At 41.5% G+C, this 23,119-nt stretch overlaps 2 protein-coding genes across 2 annotated transcripts; both read left to right on the forward strand.

Annotated features, from left to right (window-relative positions):
• Positions 1–1,506: 1,506 nt before the first annotated feature.
• pmt (phosphoethanolamine methyltransferase) lies at positions 1,507–6,185 on the forward strand. Its single transcript, XM_070963062.1, has 11 exons — positions 1,507–1,673; positions 2,232–2,387; positions 2,782–2,918; positions 3,116–3,267; positions 3,413–3,601; positions 3,765–3,854; positions 3,951–4,040; positions 4,129–4,251; positions 4,494–4,625; positions 5,781–5,897; positions 6,020–6,185. The coding sequence occupies exons 1-11, from the start codon at positions 1,513–1,515 to the stop codon at positions 6,128–6,130; spliced, it is 1,458 nt and encodes a 485-aa protein (XP_070819163.1). The 5' UTR covers positions 1,507–1,512; the 3' UTR covers positions 6,131–6,185.
• A 2,830-nt stretch (positions 6,186–9,015) lies between these two features.
• LOC139331190 (MORC family CW-type zinc finger protein 3) lies at positions 9,016–22,795 on the forward strand. The gene is made up of 17 exons (XM_070962559.1): positions 9,016–9,076; positions 9,199–9,271; positions 11,012–11,144; positions 11,362–11,582; positions 11,818–11,965; positions 12,853–13,006; positions 14,757–14,885; positions 15,965–16,084; positions 16,207–16,310; positions 16,443–16,571; positions 17,045–17,161; positions 18,467–18,544; positions 19,668–19,707; positions 19,820–20,205; positions 20,426–20,933; positions 21,562–21,740; positions 22,033–22,795. The coding sequence occupies exons 1-17, from the start codon at positions 9,038–9,040 to the stop codon at positions 22,187–22,189; spliced, it is 2,715 nt and encodes a 904-aa protein (XP_070818660.1). The 5' UTR covers positions 9,016–9,037; the 3' UTR covers positions 22,190–22,795.
• The last annotated feature ends 324 nt before the right edge of the window (positions 22,796–23,119 follow it).

The following is a 23,119-nucleotide window of genomic DNA, read 5'->3' on the forward strand; positions in this document are numbered from 1 at the left end:
TGAGCAGAGTTGTTTTACTGCTTGCTTTCTTGACACGTGGAAAAAAGTCTACCGATGCGTGGACTCCGCTCTGTGGGAGCTGCCACGTTGTTTTGTGGTAAATGTTCACTCAGCTGGTGGAAATAATCCTATTGTGAACTCTGCTGGAATGTGTCAGTGATTTGACTGAGCTGTCAGATGATCCTGGAGCTGAGTCTGCGTGAATGTTAGTCTGCAGTTATTCCAGTGCTGCGTGTGTAGTCAGGTAGAGGACTATGAAGGGATTCATTTACCTCAGATATCATCTTTTTACTGGGAGATCAGAGGTTAGTGCCCACTTTGCTGTGCTTCTGGCAGCTTAACAAAGCCTGATTCATGGAGTATGTGAGGATGTAAGGCGACAGCAGATTTGGGAAATTTAAGAGGCCAAAAATGTTTTTTATATATATATGTGTGTGTGTGTGTGTGTGTGTGTGTGTGTGTGTGTGTGTGTGTGTGTGTGTGTGTGTGTGTGTGTCCTTGATCGAATGTTGCTGTAGGATTTATTATAGTCATAGAAGACACCACCTTTTTTTTATTATTAACCGGCACATCATTGCATCATGTCCTGAAGCTTATTGCATTATCTGCTTGTACACATTACGGAGCAATGGCTTTCTTGTTTTTCTGCGAAGTTGATAAATGACTGGAATCTTCATTGTCGGAGAATTTGTCATTGATGGTTTCAGGTTTACCATGTTTTGCACTAGTTTGCTTTTTGACAAAGCAAGTAAAACCTGCTGTGTCACTGAAGTATGAAATACTGCCTTCGCTTCTGATGAAAGCATACAAAATACCCCAAACTGTGATAGACAACAAGTGTAATGTGAAACTGTTGAATTCTGGGTGAAATCCACACAGTGGATGTGCCACATGTATTGTTTTAAGATTACTTGCTGTAATCCAGTTTGACTAATGGTTAATCTGTGTGCCAAATATTTGTTTAAAGAAGTTGTGCATTGACATACATTTCTGTAAAATGTCACTTTTAAACTAAGTGAGCTTAAGACAAACTTCTTAAAAAAAAAAAAAAACATGTCTGTTTTGCACATTTTAGGTCAGATTTGATTTTTATTTTCTGTACTAGTTGATAGATGGGTCAAGGACCCACAGGCGCTGGTCCTTGAACTTTGCCACATATTCCAGAGGAAATATGATTTAGAAAACTACTTCCATGCCTGCATTTAAGACACAACTCTGAATAATTCATCATAAGAATATACATGATCCCACTGCGATATATAGAGCTTCATGTGATTTTAGTGTGATTTCAGATATCAGCCGACAATACATTTGTGCTTCAGCAGTTCAGCTCACAACAGGATTACTTTCATGTATTTCCTGTGTATACATCGTTATTATTGTGTTACTATGTGGGCTCGTTCCCTTTTTTTTGACCAAGCTGTAAGAAGATTACATACAAGAAAGTAAGAAGTCCAATGCCTTTTTGCCAACCTAATCTGGGCACCTGCTTTCCTCACAGCTCGTAGCAACATGACAGAGTTTTGGAAGGAGCACTCCAAGGCCGCCACAGTGGAGGAGATGATGCTGGACTCTCGTGCCAAGGAGCTGACCCAGCAGGAGCTGCCTGAGATCCTCTCCATGCTGCCCTGCCTGACTGGATACAGAGTGCTGGAGCTGGGAGCTGGCATCGGGTGAGCATACTGCTGCCTTAGGTTGTCTGTAGTGGGTGTGAGAGCAGGGTTTGTAAGGTCTCTGTTACATTTAGGGGCCTGCAGCAGAACTCATGAGCCTGATAAGCTCCAGATTTCTATGCAAGAAGTGAAAGGTTCTTAAGAAAAACTTTGTAAACAACACAAATACAGAAATCCAGCCAAAGTTTTGTTACAGCAGTAGTCACCAGTTATGACGGTAAAGCAGACTGAAAGACGGCATGTAGAGGTTTCACAAAGGATTGTATCATAACAGTCTAGTACTGAGGCGAAGTCTGTTTCTAGCAGACTATATCTGAGAATCCTGGAAAATAAGCCCTCATTTCTACAAAAGAATCCAGGCTGGTTTATCGGGCAGTGCTTTGAAAGAGTTGTTCAGGATTACGCTTGATGAAGCGTGGCAGTTTTCAAAGTCAGGTGATCACATGATTGTGTTCGGACATTAAAAAAAGAACTTTAAATTAGGTTCTGCCTGCACTTAACACCAGGTTTTTTTTTGTTTTTTTGACCAAATGAAGACATATTATTCCCTCTCTACAGTCGTTACACGAGCCACTTGCTGACCAAGGCCAGCCATGTGACGGCGGTGGACTTCATGGAAAGCTTTGTGGAGAGGAACAGGAGGGACAATGGTCATCATAACAACGCTACCTTCATCCAAGCTGACGTCACAAAGCTGGATGTCCCCGAAAACAGGTGTGTGTTAAGATATCTGTGGCTTACTTACACTTTGTATTTTGAATTTTCAGCCAGAGTGAAACATCACTGGACGTACTGCAGTTTGATACAGACATCGATGGTCTGCAGATGATGAAGCCTAATTTTGGTGATCCCATCACTTTTCCTTTAGTGCTGTTTTTACTTAAATGTCTCAACAATTGTTGGATGTTGGATTTGAAATTTGTTACAGATATTTTGGTGATCCCTTAAGTTCTAATATCGTGCCATAATCAGGTCAAAATACTGAATAATGTGACTTAAAAACACAGATAGATGACAGTAAAATAAATACTGTTAATGTTCCTGGTGCAAGAAAAAACTATAAAAGTATACATTGTATTTTAAAGTATCCATTCAATGTTGTCCTCAGCATTGACTTCATCTTCTCCAACTGGCTGCTGATGTACCTGAGTGACGAGGAGCTGCAGTCCTTCCTAGAGAAGATGCTGGGCTGGCTGCGGCCCGGTGGCTTCCTTTTCTTCAGAGAGTCCTGCAACCACCGGTCAGGTACAGCGCCAACAATGACACTTTCACATCTCTTTTTTATTCTAATAATGATTTAAACGTTGAATTGAAATAAGAGCAGTTTTGTAGTTAAGATTCAGTTTCTGCTCTTAACATGCTCAGCAACGGCAGCCAATATCTTTCTCTTAACAAATATGATACGGAGAAGGATTCGTTTTAACTTGTAACTTTCTGCCAAGGTGACTCCAAGAGGGACTTCAACCCCACCTGCTACCGCACCGACAAACAATACAGCCACATGGTGTCATCAGTACAAGCGGCGGGGTCACAGGGGGGCCAAACGTTCGGTTTTGACATTGTGTTGAAAAGGAAAGTTCAGGCCTATATTGAGGTAGAGTCATTTATGTCTTCTTTGAGTATAAAACAGAAGGACATAACTGTGCTTCTGGAGATAAGAGCATGTGTGGTTAACACTCTCTGCTCCACGCACCCATCTCCATCCTGTCTGTCATGTCCTCTTCCTCCTCCTTTTCTAGATGAAAAACAACCCAAATCAGATCTGCTGGATGCTGGAGAAGGTTCCTCGCTCCTCCAACTCCCAGAACGGTTTCGACACCTTCCAGCAGTTCCTGGACAACCAGCAGTACACCAGCCGTGGTATCCTGCGCTACGAGAAGATGTTCGGGGCTGGCTACGTCAGCACAGGCGGGCCCAGCACCACCAAGGTAAGAATAAAGAAGAAATTGGCTGGAAGCAATCAATAGGTGCTTCATGGAAAGGGTACGACAAGAATTGTAATCACGTCACATCACACAGATGTCAGCTTGTCCAGTATTTCAGTTTATGATTTTAATGAAATTAACAAATGAACCTTTTTTGTGGTGACAGGAGTTTGTGGACCTGCTGAACCTGAAGCCAGGACAGAAGGTGCTGGATGTTGGCTGTGGCATTGGTGGAGGAGACTTCTACATGGCAAAGGTAAGAGCCATTCGGCATAGTTAGCATAATGATGACAGAGGGATTTCTAATGATTTAAAGGACTCTAATGATGCAGGTGATTCTGCAACATTTCAGACCTTTGGAGTGGATGTGCTTGGCCTGGACCTGTCAGACAACATGGTGGACATCGCCATGGAGAGAGCGCTCACTGAGAAGGTGCAATCGGTATGTCTAAATGTCCCCTCTTCGTATTGAATCTCACACCACAGATACTGGCTTAAAAACATCAGTCATGACATGTGCTCTACCTCAGGTCCAGTTTGAGGTGGCTGATGCCACCAAGAGGATATTCCCTGAAGCTTCCTTCGATGTGATCTACAGCAGAGACACAATCCTGCACATAGATGACAAATTGGCCCTCTTCAAGCGCTTCCATGTGAGCATTTTCTCATACTTAGCATTAGCACATAGCATTAAGTCTGCAATTTTCATTTCATTGATTTAAATCTCTCTTTGAATTTGTAGGTTGCAATACAAAACACATACAAAATCAAGGAACTATTTTTTGCGTCATATACTTATTTCTCTGGGGAATTAGTTTCTCTTATGTGATTTTATCCAGTCTAACTTAACTGACTTCTGCTTTTATTCATTCTCCTTCTTCATCTTTGTGTCTAGTCATGGTTAAAGCCAGGTGGCCAGTTGCTTATCAGTGACTACTGCTGTGGGGAGAAGCCCTGGACACCAGTGTTTGAAGCCTACGTCAAACAGAGAGGCTACATCCTTTATACACCCTCACAGTATGGCAAGGTAAACGTACAGTAGAGTATGGAACAGTTTGTGAAAAGACTATGGGGAGCCGCTTGATCCTCCTTCCCAATGTGTGACAAAAGGACTGGCACACAGTTTATTGCTGAGTCTCTGGTACGCTGCAGTGCCTGGTCTCCCTCTTAACCAACCAAAATGTAAACTAACTGATGTCCATGCATTTTATAGCCAAAATAAAAAGGTAACCCTTCTGATTATAATTGCTTTTAATTCTGTGGCAAGATATCAACCAAGCCACAATAACCACTGGAATTAGCTCAACACAGATATGTCAGTATGGTGGCTGATAAGTTACAAGAACCGTACGTCGAGATATACCAAAAATATATATGTTTGGTGTTGTGGAATGTTGAAACCGAATTTACAAACCACAAAGGGCCAAAAAATTCAGCTGTCCAATTGTTCAGGAAAAATCCTCTTGAAGGTACTCAGTAAAGATCTGCAGGAGTCAGAAGTCCGAGGAGCAAAATACTTTACTGTCGACAATAAAGGGTGATTTGTTCAGAAATGTACAGCCTGCAAGTCTGAAGGATTCTGACCTACAGTGGTCTGTGTTCTGTCTTATATACTGTTCACTACACAAAGAAGAAGCAGCTCCCAAGACACCTGCAAGGTCATGGGGAAGTCCCAGAAAGCAGCTGATAAGAGTGCTCTATGATTTCATGATTTCTCCATTTCTACTACAGTGTCACTAATCATCTACTATCCGCCACTATTGGTTACAGTGTTTTCTTCTCAAGTCGTCACATATCTGTCAAGAAAAAAATTCTACATCTGTCATCACATGTCTGCGTGGGAAAAATTACACTACATTAGATGGGTGTCATTGAAATTAACTTACCATTATCCTCAAAGCTGTACAAATGCTTCATTTTCAAGTGAAATTACACCAGACAGGTATTTTAATAGTTTGCTGTTTTGTAGTGGCCAAAGGTGGAGTGGAGATTTTGTGAAGCAAACAGATATGCATATTGGGTAACACATAAAGAGTCAGAGTCGTCTCTGGTACAGAAAGTATAAATGCACAGATGGTGTCACTGTGCTCTTTGCAGACGTGTTGCTCATGTATCATTACTGGCCATCAGCTGGTGGTGCAGTTCCCACTCTGCTTCACCTCCTCTGTCTCCTCTCCTGTAGTTCCTCGAAGAAGCTGGTTTCTGCAATGTTCGGGCAGAAGACCGGACAGCACAGTTCATCCAGGTGATTGAGACAGAGCTGCAGAGAGCAGAGGCCATCAAGGATGAATTTATTGAGGTTAGCATGCACACTCGCTAAAATTAAGTCAAAATTGCAATGATGTCAAAAACAACTGAAGTCTAAATTCCTTCCTATTCTGGGGGGTCACTGCTCATCATACCTGCCTCTGACCCCTGCAGGAATTCTCTGAAGAGGATTACTTTGCAATAGTGAATGGATGGAGAGAAAAACTGGGACGATCCAACAGCGGGGACCAACGATGGGGACTCTTTTATGCAACAAGGAACTGAGTGATTGTACCAAGAATGACGAAGATAATAACAATAAAAAAATGATGCTTCTTTCCTTACTTGCAACATGCAGTTTGTTAAACCTACAAGTTACAGCGGCATTTTATTACAAGTGAAGGAATGTCCATGTGTCAAGTGAGCAGTTAGAAAACACATATACAATACATACATACATATAATCTGTACTGTAACTGCAGAAAATCAAATTTGTTATTGCCTATTTATGTATGAGGATGAGAGGTGTCACAACTTTGTTTATTTGGAGAGACAAAGAACAGAATAAGAATTAGCCAGCAGTAATATTCCCATAGCCTGCAGTCGTCTGCCAGCAGACTCATAAGGTTCAAATCTTGTCAGACTCGTAATGCCAGTGAGTACAAACCACATATACTTATGAAATGTGTCTGCCTGTCTGCATAAATCTCCTCTGTAACCCATAATTCAGACATTCTTCTTCAAACTATTTCAAAAACTGCAAGTCTTACTCGGTCAGGTATGTTCTAAGTGCTTTACAAAGGACTCGCTGAGGTTGCCTCTGTGATGCACTTAGAAGTACCATGACACTTGGTGTAGTGTGACCAGTTGCTGATGGTGGCTAAGGTCAGCTAATGTTGGCAAACTTTTGAGAGATATGCCTGTATAAATGACATTACCCAGTCATTACCTGACTCGTTTCCTCTCGTGCCACTGCTACGCTTAACATTTACCATCGTACTGTAATTGCCACTTGTGAGAGCAGCTGCTGTTAAAGTTACACAGTTTATTATAACAGACAGGCGTTTGAAACGCAGGGCCACCAAGCTATGACATGAGCTTTCCAATGATAAGGCTTTAGGAAAACAACTAACACATAAAATGTGATTTAAAGCTATAATGTGCCACATTTTATAGTACAATATAATGTAAGCATCATATAATGCATGTAGATTATCTGCTGTATTTGAGATGCATTGCGGGGGATGCCTTTGGGTCTGAAAGGAGCCTCCAATCAGTGCGTCCCAGCGGTGAGGTTCAGGAAACAGAAGCTAGGGGGGCACCAAGGGAAACAAAACAACATCAAAAGTTAGCAGACAGGAGTTAAACTGGTTTAAACAGTTGGCTCTGCTGGTTTCTCTTGTACCTTTTTCTTTACTTTCATACTTGGCGTATGTACAGATGCCCTCAGGCGACCCGCTGTGTGAAAGCCCTCAGCACGATTAGCAGCTCCTCCCTCAGGGGAAACAGTTATTGAAACATGAGAAGACTTATAATATATTCTGAAATTTGATACTACTTACCAAGCGGGTCATTTTTTTGTCACACTGTCACAGTATAAAATGCAGGTAAGTCGTTGAACGTAATTACCCAGAGATTCCTGTCTGTGCAGCTTTCCAGTAATGATTCAGACATATGATAGTATCGGTAGAGGAAAAGTAGCAGTACCACAGTGTAAGAATACTGTTAATATCTTAATAAAGTAAAAGTACAAAAGTATTACCATCAAAATGTAAAGTGGCAAAAGTAAAAGTGCAGAATATCTCATTTCAGAATAATGTATACAACAATGCTGGATTATAATGACTGATGCATTAATGTGTTCTTCATATTAATGTTGCAGCTGGTAAAGGTGGTGCTCATTTTAATGACTTCAGATACAGGTGGGCGCTTAATCAGTGCTAATACATCAATTTCTTAGCTGATACTTATTCTGTATCATTCATCTGAATCTGCAAAGTAACTACTAAACAAAGTTAGCAAATAAATGTAGTGGAGTACAATATTTGCTTCCAAGATAGAAGTGAAAACTTGAGTAAATGTATTTAATTATATTCCACCACTGCATGTAGTCTAACTGTTAATCCACCAGAGGTTTCTGATGACTGCATGGTGGAAACTCTCTGAAGTATCTTAGTGTACTTGCTTACATAATAACCTCCTCATGGATGGGAACTATGTCACAGCTCAGCTGAAAGTCTGGTTTTCAGCTTGAGGCATGCTCAGTGGTGGTGACTGTTTCTTTTGACAGCAGATTGTGTTAATTTGTGCCTCCATTTACTCTTTTTCCCACAACTACTCTTTCTTTGCGGGGTTGTGCTGGCCACACCTGAAATCTCATTGGCCACCTTATTATCAAAAGTATGATTGGATATCTGTCCAGTGAGAGGTGGGACCTTAGATCCAACCAAGTGCCTGCAAGTATTTTTGAACATGCATTGGTTTCTTTTGCATGTAGCCCACTTTTGGAGGTAGTTTCTTTTTGAGGACTCAAAGAATAAAGTGTAGAAGCTTTATTTCATGTTTGTATGCTGGACTAGTGGACTATGTATCTTTTAAATCTTTTGAATGCACTTGTTGGATTTAAGCATCAGCCAGATGAGTGTAATGTGGGGGAAAAAAGAATGTAAGAAACAGTAAGCTGCTGTAATGTTAGTAACCAAAGTCGATATGAGAAATGCACATACGTCATGCCACCCCTGCATAAGACAGTGTCCAACATGGGCCACCACAATGAAAAAAGCCACTGCTTTAAATTCATCTTCTCATCAGTTTCACACCTTATCAAGGTTTTCCAGGCAGATAGACTGACAACAGAATAAAGGCACCTGTCTTATCATGCAGGGCTTCCAGATGAATACTGATAAGACTATATGAAAAGTAAGAGTGTTTGAAAACTATATCAATCACGGGCAATGTCATGATAGGTTATTAAGAGAAACGACTTCCTCAGATTGAAATATAAAAAGCTGGGGGGGGTGGGGGGGCTTGAATCGTCTTTTTTACTGCGTTCCAGTGAGCTGTGAATTCTTCTTTCATCTCTCACTTGACTTCCTTTCGCTCAGAGGACGCTACGCCCAGTGCTTATGTCTCGTTGCGTGCCTTTGCGCTGAGGACAGACACCACAGCAGGCAAAATAAGCAGTCGCGGAACATGGCGAGGTTAAGCGAACACGGGATTCGTCTGAGTTCCGTACGTATCTCACGCTTTGTCGCATCTCAGCAGGGTGTTCGTTCTGTGTTACACTGACTTGCAACATGATTGTCGCTGCAACTTAATAACAACTGATGCTTCTCTTTTTCTCTCTCTTCAAGATGAGTCCTTCCTTCCTGAACAGCAACTCTACAAGTCACACCTGGCCCTTCAGCGCGGTGGCTGAGTTGATAGGTAGGACGCAGGTTCGCGCTGAAGCTCGGCGGGGCGCGGCGCACCTGCCGCCGCGGTTCACCTGCGCCACTTCTCGCCACTTTTCATGGTGTCGTTTCATGCGCTCTTCCGCTGTCGCGCTCGAAGTGGACTGCGTGTTCAGCAGGCGTTTGTGTCGGCGCTAAAATGGACCGACCTCTTTCTCACTCTCGGCTATTTCATTACTGCTGCGCGCTTCACATAATGCGCATTGACTGTATTTGAGGGTGCAAAGGCAGTAAAAAATGTTGTTAAACAGCAAAGATAAGCGAGTTTATTGCACTTTACGTTGTCAGCTATCGCGTACAAATGGTAAAGATAACCCTAAAAGAGCTTGTAAACACTTTGACACTGTAATCAGTTTAAAATAACAATAGCTCTTTGTCATATAAGGACATATAGTCGGGACCAGAATAACACGAATTATTCCATGTTTTGTTCGTCCACGTGATACAAAGCGCCCGTTTGTGGGCTGTCAACACTGCCATTCCTCCACTGTGTGCGCTCTCATTGGTGCAGACGTGCCCACAGTCTGTTGGCTGCTGAGCTTCAGCAGGTGAAGCAGTGGGAGTGTACTGCAGAAATGCTGATGTGGTCTTGTGTGTCATGTCACTGCTTTACCTGCTGGTGTTTGCTGTGGTTTGTTGAAAGTGTGGGAGAGTTGTAAGGTATGAGATAAGCAATAAGGTGAACCATATTGGTGTCAAGTAGGGGAAGTAAAGGTTACAGCGGCGGCAAAACAAAATGAGATGTTGAAGCAGTAATAGAGTTACTCTACACACTATATACATGTAAACACTGTAGCTTTTCATGTCGTAGCGGCTGTGTTTATCAGATGTTTTGAATATTTTGTCCTTGCACATACAGCATTGGACAAAAAAGAGCAGCACTCTTCATTCTTTTACTATCCCTGCAGGAATAAGCATTTGTAGTGTACTGAGGAAGATACTGAGGTAGAAGCAGGAGTATGAGAGGTGCACCTGAGCTAAAAACTCAATTCACACCTGGTAATGTGTGTGATAATGATAATTCTACATCTTTCATACCTTAGGAGATTTATTCAACTTTTCAGTGCCATTCATGGTGATTATACTCCTTTCCCATTTTCTAACTCTACTCCTTCAGCTGTTCCTTCATACAAATTAAAGCCAGCAATGCCGCTTAGCTCCCAGCTTACACTTTACGTCCCTCATCCCTCTCCCACTTTTCCAACTATTCATACTCTTTCAGCTTTTATCTGCTCAGTCATACACTCAGCCAGAAACTCCATTCAAACCTTCATACATGATAGGTTTTACTCAACTTTTAAATCTAATTCATGCTAATTAGACCTTTGTGTAGTCAGAAATGTCTTTCTATAGCTGAACTTTGTCTACTAAACTAATTGTTGCTGTGTAATGAGGGATTGCCTCATGTGTTTTGATGGTTTGGCTCAACACTCAGCTAATCATTTACAGATCTCAGTAGTTACTTTGAGGTGATAAAATCATAGTCAAACACACTCTACAAGTTCAGTTTGCAAACCATATGTTTTTCTTGGAAAGACTTCTACTGTAAGTTTATCTTACATCTGAGAATAACTGTCATCACAGTTTTCAAAATGCTGATTCCTGCTTGAATGCCTCGATGCATGTCCTCCTCTTGTGGACCTGCAGAAACACTGAATCAATATGAATCATCAGGCCTTTCCCTGTCAAATGATTTCTTTGCCTTGTGTCCTAGACAATGCATCAGATCCTGGTGTCTCCGCTAAACAGTTCTGGATAGATGTAGTTGAAGAAGCTGGTCACCTCTGTCTAACTTTCACTGACAATGGCAACGGCATGACCCCCAACAAACTGCACAAGATGCTCAGGTAGGACACACATATGCATATCCTATGCAAAGAGTAGCCCAGCAGCAATATGAAGGCCTCTTTGGCTCTGGAAAATTTCACTTTCTCTGACATTTGATAGTCTAAACGATGCTGTAGTGCTATTATGCTAGAATGAAATGATTATTAGCTATATTTCTAACATGCACACAAATACACATCCTTATTTACTCACTCTCCCCTTTACCGTTATGTCCAGCTTTGGTTTTACAGAGAAGGGTTCAGGAAAGGCCAGCCAGAACGCCATCGGCGTGTACGGGAACGGTTTCAAGTCTGGCTCCATGCGTCTGGGCCGTGATGCGCTCATCTTCACCAAGAACGGCGGCTGCCAGACTGTGGGAATGCTCTCTCAGACCTACCTGGAAAACATCAAGGCCCAGGCTGTCATTGTCCCCATTGTCCCCTTCAACCAACAAACTAATATCCTTCATGAACAACAGGGTGTGGGAAGGAAAAAATCTAGAGATGTGCGTGTATGTGGTGTGTGTTTGCTGTTCAGCATCAGCATAATTGCTCACAAGATGTTTGTGACTGACTTAAATACGAATAGATTGAACTGAAGAGCATTGAAACAGTAAATGAGTATAAAGCCATAAAACTGTTATGTTTGTCACCTTGCAAGCTCCGTAACGTCCTGACCTTAACTCAGCAGTACAGTCTCTGGTGATGACTGAGGACTCGGAGGCCAGCCTGGCAGCCATCCTCCAGAACTCCCTCATCTCCTCTCTGGAGCAGATTCATGCACACTTTGACTCCATTCTCTCCAAAAAAGGCACCAAGATAGTGATCTGGAACATCCGCAGGTCAGAATCATAGATTTTGTAATGCTGAATTTAGTTTAGTAATTCTAAATTCTGTAAAAAATCCATCAGCCATCAGCCATCAGCTTTCTTGCTAGATGTTAAGACTAATACGTCTGTCATATATGTCCATTAAAGATGAATTACCACCAAGAGACTGTTAGCTTGACATAAAGACTGAAAGAAGCTGGCCTGGCTCTGTCCACAGGTTAAAAAAAGCTCCCAGGACTTTTAAAGCTCATTTGCGAACATGTTTTATCTCACAAATGAGCATTTTTACACTTTTTGTTGGAGGAAACAACCAAAATAAAGTACGTAATTTAGTGAGCTTTATAGGTGTTTTATGCTTTATCTGCATATTTCCCTAAATTTCCCTAAATAACTATTCATTGAACTTGAGTTCATAGAAACATTTTAGGTGTCAGTTTGTAGCTACATGTATTGAGGGTTGGTCTAATGGGAGACTGGTGAGTATGCAAACACTGACTCAAACAGAGAGGCAAATGAAGATGAGCACACACGTAGCATGTTTGTTTAAGCATGCTTTTAGACAAATCCATGCAAAACAATGCACATTCAAAAACATGCCCTCGTATCATCATCGAATGAAGAGCAGAGAACGTTTAGATTGAAAGATGTGACGTCTCTTTTCCTCCTGGTTTTCTCAAGCAACGATCTCTAGAGTCTAATTTCTGCTAAGAGAAACAGTTCAGGTGTTTCTCACACTTCCTTCGGTTTCACTTCCATGCTGGCATCACTACGATCATTATCGTCCTATACTAAGTACGGCAAAACCTATTCAAAACCCATTTGCACAGCTTTAAAACTGAAAGAAATCTGCCATTCCTGTCCCTCAGTGATACAATGGCTCCTTTGACACTATCCTTTAGGACCAAAGATGGCAAGCCGGAGATCGACTTTGAGACCGATGTGTATGACTTCCGCTTGCCCTCGATTCAGATTGAGGAGCTGAAGAAGGGTCTGAAGAGCAGTGGCGCTCTGAGAGCTGAGGAGAACATCCCAGACATGCACTACAGTCTCAGGGTGAGTGGAGAAAAAGTATGTCCCTATAAACAGATCAAACAATGGAGCCTTTTTAATAGTGATGGAGTTTCTGAAATTCCAATCACTCAGAGAGGATGCCGCTGTGTGTTCCTTCTCCCCTGACATTCCTCCTGTGCAAACATTCATTTCCCTCTTTATTCTTCATGGTGCTGCTCAACCTGCTATTACAAAACACTCATCGACATCTTTAGCTCTGGGTCTACTGACAAAACAGCACCTCCTCCCTGTTACTTCCACCCAGTAAATCACATCTGTCCAATGGAAAGGCCGACCTTTGATACTGTCGGCAGCACTAGTACAGCAGGATGTGATTATAGTAAATGATTGTGGGGCTGTTTTGGTATTATCATGCTACTGCGCTCTCAAAGAATATTTCTGTCGTCCAATGCTGTGAAGCCAAATCACACCAGCAGTGTATCAGTAGCTTTCAGTCATGTCACAGGACCTTTATCAGCAGATGGAGTGTGTCCTATTGTCATGGAGCGATAGATGTTTATATTTCCATTTTTCTGAGCCCTTCTTTGAAAACCGCAGTTATCAAAGCAATACTGCGTGTACCACAAAGTCCGTTTAGTAGCTTTTCTTGAGCTTTCAGTTGTATCACATGATCTTCCTCAGCTGATGGAGATGTAGAAATTGTTCAACAGGAGGTTGTCTCACTTCTTCATAGCTTGCATTTTGCATTGTTAACGTAATATAGCATTTTTATTTACATAAAATGCAGCTGAAAATGTTCATCAGAAACACATTTTTGCTGCCTTATGTGTCCAAAATGCCGTTGTGTCGCCGTGTTTTCACAAGTGTTCAAGAAATTCGAGATTTTTATGCTTTTCATTGAAATTTGGGCTTGTTTGGACACTTGAACACCGTTCTGCATGTTTTTCTGGTTAATGGTTGGGATGAAGGTTAAAATAGAATTCAGGGTGAATAGATGTCGTGGTTGTGGTTAAGGTTTGGTGACGCCCCAACAGTACATAGCAAATGTAAGTCCCAATGTGTGTGTGCGGCTGAGTGTAGCTGTGTGTGTGCCAGTTTCAAGCATAAACCAGAAATGCTGGCCAGTAACGGCACTACAAGGACCGGCATTACAAGTTTAACTCCATTTCTAAGTATCGTTCTTGTAGCGTTGCCATTTTCTGAATCAAACAGTTTTTCAGTAGCTTAGCTCTTAGCTAAAGTAGCATCCACATAGTTTCCCAAACATTTCTGAATCTCAAATGTAGCTCTCTGCTGCAAGTGCAACTGAGTCTAAACTGAACATACCCATGCAAGCACAGGTGCACATGCACACACACGTACAAACATAGATGCACATACATTCGTGACAGCTGCTTTTTGTTATAATGTGGAGCACATGTTTTTTTGTACCCGTTTCACTGACAGTTTGGTTGATCGCTGAGGAAGCACTGACTCGGAGTGAAGTTGGGTCAATGTAAAGAAAAAAAATATCTTCAATGTAGTTTACTAGTTTTGCCATGTTGCTGTTGCTCGGCTTGCTGAATTCGGTGTGGTGAAGCTTCATTTAATTTAAGTAACAGGTAGCTTAGCTCACCACACTTTCCAAGTAACTTGCCCAGCACTGCAAACCAGAGTCCCACCCGACATGCAGCTTGTGGTTTTACGGTAATACTGCCCCAGTTTCATTTAAAAGCCAGGTTCAAATATTTTCTGTGCTTTTTTAAATCCCATCTCTCACTTTTTACACTCTTTGTTCCTCTGTTCGCCTCAGGCCTACCTCAGTATCTTGTACCTGAAGCCCAGGACACAGATTATTCTGCGGGGGAAGAAGAACATAGCGAAACTGATGTCGAAGAGGCTGACACACATTGAGCATGACGTGTACAAACCCCACTTCAGTGTATCCTTACACTATATGTATGTTTGCTCATTTGTGTGAATGGTCATCGTCTGTTCTTGTGCACGTGCTCAGATGCAGACAGGAAGTGGAACTTGAGTGACTTTTTGGGATCTGAGAAAGAAAAAATACAGTAACGAACAGACATTTGAGAAGGGAAGCAAGCAGCTTGTTTTCACAGCTTTGGTTTGACATGACCAAACATGTTACACAATACAAGACTGAAAGTTTTAGGAATACGTTATATGAGGGTGCAAATATTCACCATTAACTAGGTGCCTGATAAAATGCATATTAGTAGCATGTTGGCGCTTTATGAGTCATTATAAATCACTTATTAATGCCTTATTCTGCATGACCATATTCTGCAAAAGTTTTCCCTCAATAACCTCCTAATTACTGCTTTTTGATAGAAAGAAAAAGTTGTTGTACGTTAATTACATTATTAATAAATTAACCCTAAACCTAGTGCTTTATAACAACTAATAAACTGCCAATAAGCTATTAATATGCATGCTAAAAAGGAACTAGTTAATGGTGAATATGTGAGCCTTTTGAATGTGACTAACCTTTATTGATTGAGCCTAAGTGAGGCATTTACATGACTCTTTTGTACACCATGTAAACGCACCACAAAACAAAACAGCATCCATCAAAAGTATTAATACCAAATCCACTAAAATAAACCTGAGGCAAGATGAAAGGCATCCAAATGCAGAATGATGCTGTATTTTATATCCATGATATTTGGGAACTTCATTCACATCAACAAAAAAAGGTATTGTCATGACAAACTGACGTATCGGCGCTCGTGTTGAAGACTTTTCAACAACACACAGACATTTTATTAACAGCATCAGGGCTGATCCAGTTCTTCACTTAGTGTCTCCATTGCTTGTCAGCTGTTGCTTGCCTGCATGAAGCTAATTCTTGTAAGAATTTGCAGTCTCAAACATTTCCCATATGGTTCAATTTCATGCGGTTACAGTGAAAAACTTACAGTGAAGTGAAATTTATTTTATCATTTACTTGCATCGATGTACTAATGTCCAGTGCTGGTAACCTTAACTGGTGTCTGTCAGAAAGAGAAGGTGAAGGTGACCTTTGGGCTGGACCCGAAAAACAAAGACCACTATGGCATCATGATGTACCACAAGAACCGGCTCATTAAAGCCTATGAAAAAGTGGGCTGCCAGCTGAAGGTAGAGGAAAAGCATTTTTTTTACTGTGTGGCTTAATGCATGAGAAGCGCAGTGCTCTCCTCCAAATATAAAAGTAATGGATATCTGTCACTGATTAAATCTTGCTTACTAATGTTCGACAGACTTCAGGTCAAAGGGCAGGAGTCGGGGTCATCGGCATCATCGAGTGTAACTTTCTCAAACCTGCTCACAACAAGCAAGACTTTGAATACACCAAAGAATACAGGTTATACAGGATTTACTTTTATCTTTCCATACATGTCTCATCCAACATACTCTTCCCTGTCCTGTTGTGTTGATGATGTTTGGAAAAACAGTGAAAGAAATTCACTCTCTTTCTCCTCTTTCTTCCCCCAAGACTCACCCTTGGTGCTCTGGGCCTAAAACTCAACGACTACTGGAAAGAGGTGACAGCGAAGAGGGCCAGAGAGCGAGAGTTTCAGGCTCTAGACAGAGGTGAAAATGAATACGAGCATGAAGATGATAAGTGAGTGTGTCTTCATAACATGGATCCAAAATACGTGAACATTGCTTAAATTTTAATTTATTATTATTAGCGATTAACAAGTCCATGTTCTCTAGGCCTTTTCTGAATAATGACTGTGAATATTCAGGAAGATGCAGGTCAGCTGATAGCCCCCTCATGCAGGAACTTGTCAATCCAACTGAAAGTGAAAATAGGCATTTTTTTCCCAAAGCTTGAAACCAGAGAATTGGGACGCTGCTTCTAGAGCGGCTCTTGACCCTTACAAAGATGAGTAAACATGTCGAGGCAGCAGAGAGCTTCATTTAAATGGTGTACTGAACTAGAGAATATACAGAAAATATTTTTATCTGTATGTAGTTTTGTACTCAAACGTAAACCCACTGAGATCATTTGAAAATATATATCTAACATTAGTCCTTTTTGGTGAATGGCCTCCTGCTCAGTGACGCTCTCACATCTGTCTGTATCTACAGAGCTCCCGTGTGGTTACAGTGTGAGGAGTGCCTGAAGTGGCGAAGTATCCCTGCCAATCATTACAGCACGATTCCTGAAAGCTGGAACTGCAGCCAGAACCCCAATCCACGATACAGGTGTGTCTTTCTAATGACTGCTTATGGAAAATGGAGTATGTTTGGATCTTAACCCAGAAACTAAGGTCGCTTTCACACCAGAGCTGTTTGGTCTGCTTTAAACGGACCAGAGTTCGTTTCCTCGGATAGTCCGCTTCGTTTGGGCAGGTGTGAAAGCTTGTGCAGACCAAACAAGCGAACTCTGGTCTGCCTGAAAACATGGGTCTTGGTTTGCTTGCAAGTGAAACCTGGTTCAATTCGTATACAGTGTGAAAGCTCACTGGACCAAACACAGGACCAAATGTATATAGTGACGCTGTACGCAGTGCATACACAGTTATAGGTTTACTAAAATCATGTATTCTGTGCTAAAATACAACGTATCTCATCTGTATTTATAATATAGCTTGATTCTGTATCTCTATTTACAGCTCATTAGTCCCTACGTGAATGTTCACTGTTGCTATGGCAACAAGTGACCGCTGACATTAGCAGTTGCTAGCTAGCTTAGCTCAATCACCTGAACAACAATAACCCATAAATTTACAATTTGCCATATTTAAACAAAATCAAATCACAACTGCCAACAGTCACAGTCCTTAAACTCTGAGCTCATACGTTGTCACGTTAGATCGTCAAAGTTAGAAAAATAACGGAATCAATCCCTGACAAGCTACGATAGCATTATAGGAACGGTTGCATTCACTGTTGTTTTTCCGGGCCGGGAGGGAGGGATTTCCCCTCCTACTTTGTCAATAGACTAGCGCCCCTTTCAACCACGTGATGCTGCTCAGAAAGTTCGATGTGCTTTAGAAATCACAGTGTGAAAGCAGAAGCAAAACAAGTGATAAATGCAACAGTGTTGCGACTTTCAGCTCCCCAATTGAACCGAGTCCGCTTGGTCAGGTGTGAAAACGACCTAAAAGTCTGAATATCTCAGCTTCTGTCGCATCAATTTTTAGCCATTCCTTTTTTTAATTTGTCCCCCTGGAGTGACATTTTTAGTTGTCACATGTTTGGTTACCCCCAAGACTTAGGGGTAACTCCAGTTGAGTTCAGCTGGGGATATAATGAGCTTTAAATGCTAAAATGATGGCATGCTTATAGGTCTGATTCATTTGCAAGGTGCAAAATTGGACTGCTTGAATCTGTCACATAAGACTGAAGACATCTGTGCTTTAACCAACAGAGGTTACTGTGTGTGTGTGTGTGTGTGTGTGTGTGTGTGTGTGTGTGTGTGTGTGTGTGTGTGTGTGTGTGTGTGTGGCCCTGGGCCTAACTTTAGCAGTACTTGAGTAGCTAAGCCACCAGATCTTTGTCTTTCAGAAGCTGCTCCTCCCCAGAGGAAGCGGAAGACAGTGAGGAGCTATTAACAGCGAGCTACCAGAAGAACCACAAGAAGCAGTAAATTCCCATTTTTCTTGACCTCTCAAACTCTATCTGTGTTGTGTGTGTGTGTGTGTGTGTGTGTGTGTGTGTGTGTGTGTGTGTGTGTGTGTGTGTGTGTGTGTGTGTGTGTGTGTGTGTGTGTGAACTTGTAATTGGATATAGGTTTCACACTACTCTTTTCACACTACTCTTCCTGCATGCCTGTGTGTGTGTCTGTGGGCTCACATGACGTTCTGTGGTTTCCATCTGTCAGTTTCATGCTCTTATTTCCGGTGGTTGTCCACGTGACTGTGTTAAGGTAGAGAAAAGCCTAGTTTTGCTGTATGCTGCCTGATAATGATCGACACAGAGGAACTGAAATTACATGTCAGTCCAATGTTCAAAACATGGTGACATGATATTCATAAATGCAAAGGGATTTAAATATTTACTTTTTGTTTGTCACTTAAACCAAAAACATTTTAAAACATCTAAAATAAAATTAGCAAATAGCTAACAGCTTATATAGCTGCTGCTTATGAGTTGGAAGTTAGTCAGGCTGCAAGTTAATAAAGTACATAGTAACTAACAAGCTGCGTGTTATTTTTGAAATATTCAAATGTAACTAGAATTGTATGAACTACATACAGTATGTGTGGCTGCAGTGTGCCTACCTACTATTTTTACTCAGAATAGATTTTTGTTTGCTCAAACTACAGTAATTCATCATTTGCATGATAATGACTTCTATATTTATTTGCTTGTGAAAAATATATATTTTCTGTGCCCCAGATGTCCCATTGCACGTTCAAGAGGCACTATATAATATAACTCCGTACAAAGTTTGATTGGCTAGCAGAACACGTGAGGTGAGGGATATTCAGTTGGTTGTAGTCTGCAGCCTCACCACTAGATGCCACTAGATCCTACACAGTGGTCCTTTAATCTCCCATTCTTCATTTCACAATCACTTCAGCCAACACTTTGTAGTAAAATCTTAAAAATAAATGATGTTCTTTTGCCTCAGAATAATCAAAGAGATGAACGTTGACGTTTCTCAAGGCAAGCTGCCGAAACATTTTCTTACTCAGAGATAAACCTCTTGGAGTATCTGCCCCTCTCACCTCTTAAATCTGTTTTGTTTGTTTTTTTCCTGCAGAGAACAACCCAAAATCAGAAAACGGGAAAAATCATTGGAGGTTTGTGAAAGTTTGACACTTAAGGCAATTTTCCTTTTGATAAAAGTACAGTTTTGCTGCACCACGTCTTGATACACCATGAATATTGTGAGTGTGCTCGTGTGTGTTGCAGGTGTATCCATTCCAGGACAAAGTGCCTAAACATCAAATCATCTCGCGTTGTTTGTCAGAGCCGGTCCAGCAAACCTTCCAGTCCACACACACGACTCATCACATGAGAACAGCAGAAGAAAACACACTAAAACCAGATGAGACAAGCACAGACAACCTGGCAAATTGTCACACAGACACACAAACAACCGACGATGCAAAGACACAAACTACGATCACAGCTGAAGCCACTCACACACAACAGAAGCTTGCTGGAGGAGACGAGACACAAGCGCATGTGGAAGATGACACAAATGATCACAAGCTCGAAGATGACGAGAAAGACGAAAAGAAAGACACAGACGTGGAGTCGTTGGGAGGAGAGGAGGAGAGCACAGATGCATTAAGGTGGAGTATGTTACAAATAACCACAGGGTGGTCCAGTATGGAGACAGTGTGGCAGGTGATAGGCTGGCTGATTAGAGCTCTATGATGAACATGCTGTTAATTCTTGTAAACACAGTACAGAAAAAAAATGTTGTTTTTCCAACTATACAGTTACTGATTCCATTTTTTTCACACATTTCTGGTCTTCAAACAAACTGATTGAGCCTTTTGTTCTCCGCAGCCACAAAAGGAAATCAGAATCTTTAATTTACTCTGAGAGCAAGAAGGCGTGTCTTCGGAAAGAACAACAGCCAGAAAATATGGCAGAAGAGACAAATCTTGAGAAGCAGACAAACACATCCGAGACACTGTTGTCAGAGAAGGACAGCGGGAGTCCAGTAGAGAAACTAGGTGACACGGCACAGCGGATCCTCACCAACCTCACCTTTACACACTCACTCCCCTCCACCCAGACTGTGATGGTGCCTCCGCTGAGTCGAACAGCTCCACTCCGGAGCAGACAGCTCTCTCCAGACGGGGGTGACCGGGAAGCTAATGTGCAGAAGCTGGCGGCATTGGAGAAAGAGGCCCAGAGGCTACGGAAGCTTCTAGGTCTGGAAGTCACGAAGACAACTCAAGGCACGATGACGACTGCTGACACCAGCGCTAAAAAGCCAGAAGGAGAGCCGGTGACGCCAGCAGCATCCGCAACCAGCAGAGAGGTGGGAAGTCAGACGGACGTGGCTGAGGTCAGCAGAGTTTATACACAATATTTTAGGTTCATTATGATAGTGACAAAATAGAAAGCTGCGTGGAAATCGTAAAGGAAATCTCATTTATTGTCTTTGAGGCAGTTTAGTCACACATATGTTGCTTTGTACTCCCTGTTCTATCTTTTAGTTGATGCATTGTAATAATGTCAAGGACATGATATTGTGTGAGTCAGTTTTCATTCAAATTGTTACTAACCCTGAAGGAAATTAATATTTTACATAAAATTTGCATAAAAACTGGAAATGGCATCATCATGCTCGCATCACTTCACTTTAAGGAAAATTAGACTGAATTTAGCTGTTAAAATACAGCCCAAGTAATACAGATTCAGTGAAAAATCAGTGGTGTCATGCTGCTGTATGTTTGTATAAATGTAAATGTGGAAAAGCTGACTCTAACAGAGGTCAGCATGTTCTGTTTGGAGAGATGAAATCAGTGCTTAACTCAGTTTTAGATACTTGATTATCTCCATTATGAGCTGTGTAAGGGTCAGTGTCCTGACAGAACTTGTACGACGTGTGATTTGATGAAGAAGTGACATAAAATGCTTTATTTTGCTCAGACTTCTAACAGCAAACCTTTTCTGCCCTTCGTCTGCATCAGAGCTCTACTTCATCCAGCAGCCTGGCCAAGGCTCCAGGGCTTCAGGCGGTGGTGCTCCAGGGTCAGAAGGCTGTATGTGGGCCAAAGGAGCAGCCTGAGCAGAACAGACCCAGGAAGGAGAAGACCGAAACTCAGGGCGGGATGAGAGCCAGTGACAGCGAGGCCTGTGAAAACAGCAGGTGTGTATTCCAGACAGACGTGACACATGACAAGCAGCTGCCGTTCAGATATCAACATCTGTCTCTGTACCTACAGTGGAAAGTCTTCCAAACCATCTCAGTGTGAACATTATCTATACCAATATTCTCCTGCTTTCTTCTGCTCTCCCTCTAAAAAACATGCCCTTTTTGTACTTATTTAGACGTTCCCATTTTTGTTGATGTGAGATTACCCGGGATTTCCGCGAGACAGAGTTTCAGCTGTGTGACTAAAATGTTTAATCACTTTAGTAACAAGCTGTTCTCCAATCAGACTGTCACAGGAGAGTCTGCATGGCATCCGCAGCAACGTGGTGGTGCTTCTCACGGCCCTCCTTCCCCAACTGGACCTGACCGGCATCAGCATGGAGACCACCGACGTAGACAACATCCTGCAGCAGATCATCGAGGTCAATTCACTGAAACTATGATCGGTTACAGATTGATGTCTTTTTCCTATATTCTTATGCAAACTTTATGACATATATATCATTCTCACATTATTCCTCTATTACTGGTGGTGCTCGTGGATGAACTCTATAATGTATTATTTTTTTATCTGCACACGTTTATCAGTTTGCAACCAAGATATAAATAACATTGTTTTTTTTGCATTGAACAAAGAAAAGAACAGTATTGCTTCAGTTTGTTGGAAAAGGCAACGCTCTGAAAATTGGAGGAATTTAACATCTTAGTGTTCAGAATTCAATTATGAAGTTTCCATTGGTTGCACACACATATTACTATTTGGTGGCAGTTTTTTGTCACTTTGAATGCAATCTGTCTGGTGCTCGTCTATTTGAACAAACTTTGTTGTCTGCCTGCTCAACTGCTGTACAAATATGAGCAATTTAATCTGACATGATCTCTTCATTTTAAAGAAATGTATGATGTATTGCTTCTGTTTTTATTGACTATTTAAGTTTGTTTTATACACATGTGGCATTAGAGTCATGGAGGAAATCTTGTTTCTAGATTTGCTCACATGTCCTTTACAAACAAGCCTTTTTATGTTCGCATTAAAACACTGAAACCGTTCATTGTATGCTGCCTCTTAATTTAGAAAGGTTGATTATCACTGTGCCGAACTCAAAAATTCACACATCGTGCAGTACCACTTATTTGCCACAAGATGGCCGTGAAGCCTTGTGATGAAAAACATGTTTCTCTGTCCTCTTTCACTCAAGCAACAATCACCCATCACTTAATTGAATCCTAAATCAAGTGAAGGGCTTGAAATTCAATTGAAATTCAATTTTTTGTTTAATGTGATGTGGTTTGTCATTGTATTCACTTATGTTTTATAACATTAAGAGCACATCACGCAGTCAACCAATGTCACATTCAATCTGTTTAATTTT

This window comes from Chaetodon trifascialis, chromosome 5 (genome assembly GCF_039877785.1).
Source record: "Chaetodon trifascialis isolate fChaTrf1 chromosome 5, fChaTrf1.hap1, whole genome shotgun sequence".
In the NCBI taxonomy this organism is placed as follows: domain Eukaryota; kingdom Metazoa; phylum Chordata; class Actinopteri; order Chaetodontiformes; family Chaetodontidae; genus Chaetodon; species Chaetodon trifascialis.